Source organism: Pteropus alecto, unplaced genomic scaffold (genome assembly GCF_000325575.1).
Source record: "Pteropus alecto unplaced genomic scaffold, ASM32557v1 scaffold30, whole genome shotgun sequence".
Lineage (NCBI taxonomy): Eukaryota > Metazoa > Chordata > Mammalia > Chiroptera > Pteropodidae > Pteropus > Pteropus alecto.
In genome coordinates this window covers 356,554-362,896 of record NW_006429782.1, presented here as the reverse complement: position 1 = coordinate 362,896, position 6,343 = coordinate 356,554, and the positions used below count along the sequence as shown (strand labels likewise).

At 67.2% G+C, this 6,343-nt stretch overlaps 1 protein-coding gene across 1 annotated transcript in view; it reads right to left on the bottom strand.

Annotated features, from left to right (window-relative positions):
* Positions 1 to 6,343, bottom strand: part of ARID3A (AT-rich interaction domain 3A) — a 25,871-nt gene that overhangs the window by 2,560 nt on the left and 16,968 nt on the right. Inside the window, exons 4-6 of the mRNA XM_015600034.1 lie at positions 4,919 to 4,991; positions 1,784 to 1,967; positions 1,331 to 1,578 (exon numbers count right to left, since the gene is read on the bottom strand). Coding sequence (XP_015455520.1) covers positions 1,331 to 1,578; positions 1,784 to 1,967; positions 4,919 to 4,991 — 505 coding nt within the window. The remainder of the gene's footprint in view (positions 1 to 1,330; positions 1,579 to 1,783; positions 1,968 to 4,918; positions 4,992 to 6,343) is intronic.

The following is a 6,343-nucleotide window of genomic DNA, read 5'->3' as shown; positions in this document are numbered from 1 at the left end:
CCCCCCTCCTTGAATACCCCCACTGATGGGGAGCTCACTTCCTCTCCAGGGAAGCAGATGAAACCCCTCCCAGCATCGGGCTGACAGCAGACACCGCCGTGCTGGCAACACCAACGATAAGGATGCCAGTTACGATGCCACCGAATACACTACACACCCAGCTCGTCACAACACGCACTCGCCACGTGTCCCGTCTAAAGCGCTCAGCACGAGCCCTCTCGAAGGGCCATCTCGACAACCCCACGCCCACTCCCACCTCCAGGCAAGGCTGCAGAGGCTCGGAGAGGACTTATACGAGCCGGGCAGAGGCTGGGCTGGGACTCGAATGCCACCTCCTCAGAAGCCCCTTGGACCTGCCAGCTTTCCCGTCGCTGTGGACTGCTGCTTGCCTCCCGGCTCTCTGGTGACTCCCCGGGTCACAGCCCCTTCGTCCTATCCGCCACCATCTTCCCCAGCTCCAGCACGGGGCCTGGCCCACGTTCGGGAGAAGCTTAATAACCGTTAACAGGTGTCACTAGAGCTCCCCGAGGCCAGGACGGGAAACTGAGGCCCACAGAGCACTGACCGGGCTAACGTCAGCAAGGCCGCACTCGCCTCAGATCTGACCAGTCCTAACGACTCAGGGCCCTGCGGGGGCTGGCTCGGGTCCTCGGGCCAACCCCAGGAAGGAGGTGGGCACAGCCCGTGTGGCAGAGGACAAATGAGAACCCAGACAGGCGAACGGGCCTGTGCGAGGCCACTCTGCCCCACGCGCCCCGGGCGCTACGCTCGGAAGCTTCCGAGGCTCGGTGGGAGAGGGGACTCGATCGACTCGAGCTGCCTGCCACGGGCGGGGACTGGGGATGGGGGCCTGGCTGTCAGGTTCCAGCAAACCCAGGCCTGTCCCGTGCTGGGTGTTTTACGCACCGAAGACGCCCCACAACGCGACTCCGTGAGCGGGGGGCCATTTTCTCCACTTTACCCGTAAGGAAATCGGGCTCGGAAAGGGGCGCTGAGCCGCCCGGAGGCCCCCGGCAACAGCGCCAGTGATGGCCACAGGGTCAGTTTGCTAGCCCCACGCCACACGCTCGGTGGCGTCTGCTGGAGCGAAGCGCCGAGGACTCTAACGCTCGGGAGAACGGAATCCCGTGGTCGACGAGCGATGTCCGCCGTGGGCACCGGGCAGGGGACTGCGCGTGGCCCGTCACCTCTGCCTGCGCACAGAACTGGCAGGCCGGCCGCCCCCTTCCGTGCCAGCTCGGGCTTGTCACCCTGTCACCGGAGAGAGGAGGAGGTGTCCCCGCCCCCCACCAGGCCACGCAGCCCGAGTCGATGACATCAAGCCCCTTACCTTTCTTGATCTTGGGGGCCGGGGCGATGGAGCTGCCGTTGGTGCTGGCGGCCAGGCCCAGAGAGGACACGGGCAGCTTGGGGGAGGACAGCATGCCGTGGGCCCCGCCCGGCGAGTAGGCGAAGAGGGAGCCGCCGAAATTCTGCCGCCGGCCCTCCCGCCGGTTGCTGTCGATGGCCGCCTGCAGCTCGTTGGGGTTGCTGAGGCCGCGCTTCTCACACTCGTAGGGGTACAGGTACTTCATGTACCTGCGGGCAGGGGCGAGGGCACGGGATGGCACCTGGGACGCCCCCCGTGGCTCCTCACTGCCCTCGGCTGTGGCAGCTCCTCCCGCCCCTGGCGCCACCCGAGAGTCACCGCAGCCGTCTGGATGCCTGTCCCCGTGACACCCCCCTAATCCCTCCGGGCTCGGCGCTGCCGGAACCGCCCGGGAGCCCCGCGCTCGGCACTCACTGGGTCCGCAGGGTGAAGGCCGCGCTGGTGATGGACGTGGGCAGGTTGAGGCCCTTGGTGATCTCGCGCCACAGCTTCTTGTTGATGACCTCCACCAGGCCGCCCTTCTCCGTCACCAGCACGTACAGCATGAACAGGTCGAGCACCTGCTTGGCCATGATGGGGATGCGGTTCACGGGCGTGCCTGCGGGGGAGGGGGTGCTGTCACGGGGGCCGGAGCCCCCCCGCGAGCAGACGCCAAGTCTGTGGTCGACGCCCTGATCCAGAGCGGGGTCCGCACCCCCCTGTGGCCGTGTGAATGACGGGCCGGGTCACACTGTGTGGGGGGCTGTCCAGGGCACTGTGGGCCCCCAGCAGCTCGAGGCCGGGAGCACCCCCGTCCTGGTGACCACAGATGCCTCGGACATTTCCCAGTGACCGCCCCGGTGAGAGCTCCGCTGCCGAGCACAAGGCAGCTCTGCCTCAGTTTCCCTGCGACCTTGGGGGTGGGGGGCACGGGCAGGGAGATGCGGGGCCAACCGGGGGACAGGCCCGAGAGCTCGGCCTTTGTTCTTCCCACTCCCCTGCCACCCACAACAGCTGCCAAAACAGCTCCCGCAACCTGCCCTCCAGCCCCAGGGGCTTTGCAGCTGGGGAGCGAGGGCCTGGCTGATCCCTCTGCTGCCGAGAAGGTGGTGCTGGGGGGTGGGGGTGGGGCTGGCCCGGGTGGAGGGGGGGGTGGGGGCGGCCCAGGGGAAGGGGTGGCTGCTCCCTGCCCACAAGCCAGCTCCCCTTCCTGTCCACCTGACCCTCGCAGCCTCTGTTCCCGAGTCCCCTCACCCAGAGGGCCCCAGCCTCAGAGCCTCAGGCCTGTCTGGCACCTTGCTGGCCAAGGGCAGTGAAGGCCCCCATCTCACCTCTCTCCCTGGCAGGGGGAACCCCAGGTTCGATGTCTGTGCCTCCCCTGGACCCGCCACCCCACTTCCTGCCCGCACGGGGTCCCCGGTGCCCAGCCTGGCATACAGCGAGCACTCAGTAAACGCAGTGACGGCTGGCGGGCCGCAGCTCCGCCGAGGTGGGCAGACGGCTGGGGTGTGGGACCCCGTGGAGGAAGAAGCCACTCGCTTGCCCCAGAGCCAAAGGGTGTCCCCCTGGCCCCCACCCCTGCCGCCACCCCTGGCCTCTCTGGCCCTTCCCAGGTTGCAAAATCCCCATCGACCCGAGGAGGGGGCAGGGAGGAAGATGGACCTCAGCCCCCCACCCACCCAATTCCATTCTCCCCTGGAGAGGGAGATGGAGAAAGCTTCACAGGTCAGCACACCCAGCTGGGGGAAGTGGCCACAGGGCCTGCCCTGTCCCCCCCACCCCCCACCTCCGCACTGGAACAGGGATTCAGGCTCTGCCCGGGGCCAGGGAGGGGAGAATTAAGGAATCCAGTGGAGTCTGCGGCAGGCAGGGCCTGGACGGATGTTTACAGAAGGAGGAGGAGGGCCAGGAGGGTAGGAGGCGCTGGTGGAGGGCGGAGGGCGGGGCGGGCCTGGGGGGCACGAGGGAGGCCACAGGGGGTGGGTGCAGGCAGGACCCCTCCCGCATCCCCAGCCCCACAGGCCCCAGAGACTTTGGGCAGGAGGCCTTTTCTCTGTGGCCCTCTGGGGTGCAGGGAAGGGGCTTGTGGGACACAGGACATGGCATCCAGGCTGAAAGGCGGGTGGGGTGGGTGCCCAAGAAGGGCAGGAAAAGAGGGCCTCGGGGCCGGGTTCTGAGGGATGCGTAGGAGTTTCCTGCCTCCTACCCTACAGGAGCACCTGGCTTGGTGAAAGACAGAGCTGGACACAGACCCTCGTGCCCCTGTGTGGCCAGGGGCCGGCCTGGCCGTCTGGGGCCCCCAGCCTCACCCACACACAGAGGTGGCTCACAGCACTTCCTAGCACCCCCTGGACACACGATGCCTGGTCTGGAGCCAAATGGGTGGGCCACGGACCATGAGGATGAGCCCCAGGACAGGGGGTGGAGTAGGGGCTCGGGCGGGTGTGGACAGGCCGATAAAGAGAGATCAAGGATCTCTCTGGCCACATGGGGGGCAGCAGGCCTGGCTGGGCTGGACGATAACAGGGCAGGGGCCCTAGCCCAGGACGGGGTCTGCATTCCCCTGGCCCAGCACAGGAGGGGTTAACGCCCCTCTCATCTCCGGCCCTTGGCCCTTCCGGGCCTGGCTGGGCCTGTGTTTACAGAAGCTGCGGGAGGGAGGGGCAGGCAGGGGCCTGGACAAAGCGGCAGGGCTGGCCCCTGCGATGCCTACCCCCCCAGTGGCCCCTGCCGCCCCACTCCTTCCCGCCTCTGTAGCTGAGGCCCCGTGCCCCAGTGGGTCCTAATGACCCCCCAGAGGGCTGTCCAGGGCCAGAGCCCCGCCCTGCGGCGACAGGCACTCCTCAGAAAGACCTGCCTCCACCTTGTGGCAGCTCCAAGTTGGGGGTGAGGCCCACGAGCGGCAACCTCTGGGGACCCCCTGGCTGCCCCCCATCCCCTCTGAGCCTGGCTCGCCCCGAAGGACCGATACCCTCCAGTGTCCGGGCCTCAGTGTCCCCTCCCGCACCAGCCCCCAGTCCCGTCACTGTTCCCAAGGCCCAGACACCTCCCAGCAGGGCCCTAGTCGGCGACCGTCACACCCCAGACCGGGGGCAGGAGGGGACGGGCTGCAGAGGTGTCGAGCGGGCACACTGCTGGCTCTCAGCACCCGCGGCCCAGCACTCAGCATGATTTGGGTGCTGCCAACGGTGGGGACCGTGTGGCCCATCGGGGGGGAGGGGCGAGGGGGGACTGAGGCCCCATAAACGCAGAAGGGGCCGGGGCCTGAATGGGGCACCTCTCTCAGCCCCGGTGCCCACCCGACCCCCCGGGAACCCCACCTTGCTGCCATTGTACCCCGGGTCTCGGCAGTAAGGGAGGGAGCCACCTGTTCTGGGTGGGACCCCCCACGGGAACTCTCCCAGCCCTGGCCCCCGACACCCGTGGCAGGAGCTGCCTCCTCTCCCTCGCAGACAGCTCTTGGATGCCTCTGGCCACGGAGAACTCACTGCCACTATGACACGCCTGCCCCGGCTGCAGCCAGCAGGCACCCCGCCTCCCGCGGGCCCAGGGCGGAAGGGCCGGCCTCACCTCGTTTCTGCATGAAGCTGAACAGGTCGTCCAGGAACTCCTTCCTCTTGGGGTCCCCATCCAGTTCGTAGAGCTGTGAGGGCAGCAAGGGGTGCGGTTAGTCGATGCCGGGGCCTGGCCCGGGCACCACGGTCCCATCGCACGGAAGGCCACCTGCGGGGGCCACTGGCAGACACAGGTGTCGGGAAGCCCAAACCCAGCCCCGTCGTCTCTCCCCTGAGTCCAAGCTTCTCCCGAGGCCCCACTTCCAGCCGAGGACAGAGACACACACACGAGCCTTCTGGGGGCGGTTTAAAGCCACCGAGGTGTGCCTTCCTGAAGCTCTGGGGCCCAAGGTCTGACAGCACGGTGTCATAGGGCCCCACTCCCTCCAGAGGCCCCAGGGGAGGTCTTTCCCACCTCTCCCAGTTCCCGGGGGCTCCAGGCATCCCTAGGCTGGTGGCCACACCACCCCGGTCTCTGCCTGTGCTGTCACGTGGCTCCCCGGTCTGTGTCCAAATCCCCCTCCTTTCCTGGGCTACCTGTGGCTGGATTTAGAACCACCTCATCTCATCTCGATGTCTAATGAATGACATATCCAAACAAGGTCCCATTTGTGGGACCGGCAGTCCGGTCTCGAATCCGGAATTTCAGGGGACACACTCCACCCGACAGACGGCGTCCACCCCGGCCATCGCCATCATGACAACGGCGGGCGGAATCGCCCCGGCCCTGCCCAGCAAGTCACACGTACGCATCTGCCCCCAAGATATGACCCCATTTTGCAGATGGGGAAACTGAGGCACAGAAGCAAGCAGGAAACCAGAGCCCAGAACTATTGGGGACTCTCGGCCTGACTCCGTCCTGGACGTTGGCTGCCTGGCTGTGCCTGTCATCGTGGAGGGGACCAGGCCACTGTGTGGGTCTAGGGGGTCTTCCCCGCAACCCCCTGCCCCCCCACTTTGTGACCATCAGCTCCCAGGTGCTGGCGGGCAGGAAGCTGCAGAGACTATTAGGGAGCGAGGTGTTGGGGTGCAGCAGCGGGGGTGGGGGGAACCTGGCGAGGAGGGCGATGCAAATAGGCTTCAAATAGAGCTCTCAGGGCTGCACCCCCGCAGCCTGCACTCCTGTGGGGGGGCCTTGAAACCACCAATGAGCCCCAGCTGGGCTGGCTGGGCTAGAATAATCCGTCATTAGGGCCCAAGAATGTACCAACGCCCAGCCCAGCTCCTGCACACGGACATCCTGGGGTCTGGGCTGGGGGATGGGGGGTCATCAGGGCCAACCAACCCTCCCCTTCTGGCCCTTCTCTGGGCCTCGGTTTCCCGTTTGGGCAACGGAGGCAAAGCGGGGCCCCCAGGGCAAGGGCCAGGGGAGCCAGGAGCCCAGCTCCGGGTGGCCGAAGCCTTTGTCTCCTCCGTGCTGCCCAGCCAGGCCGGGCGGCTG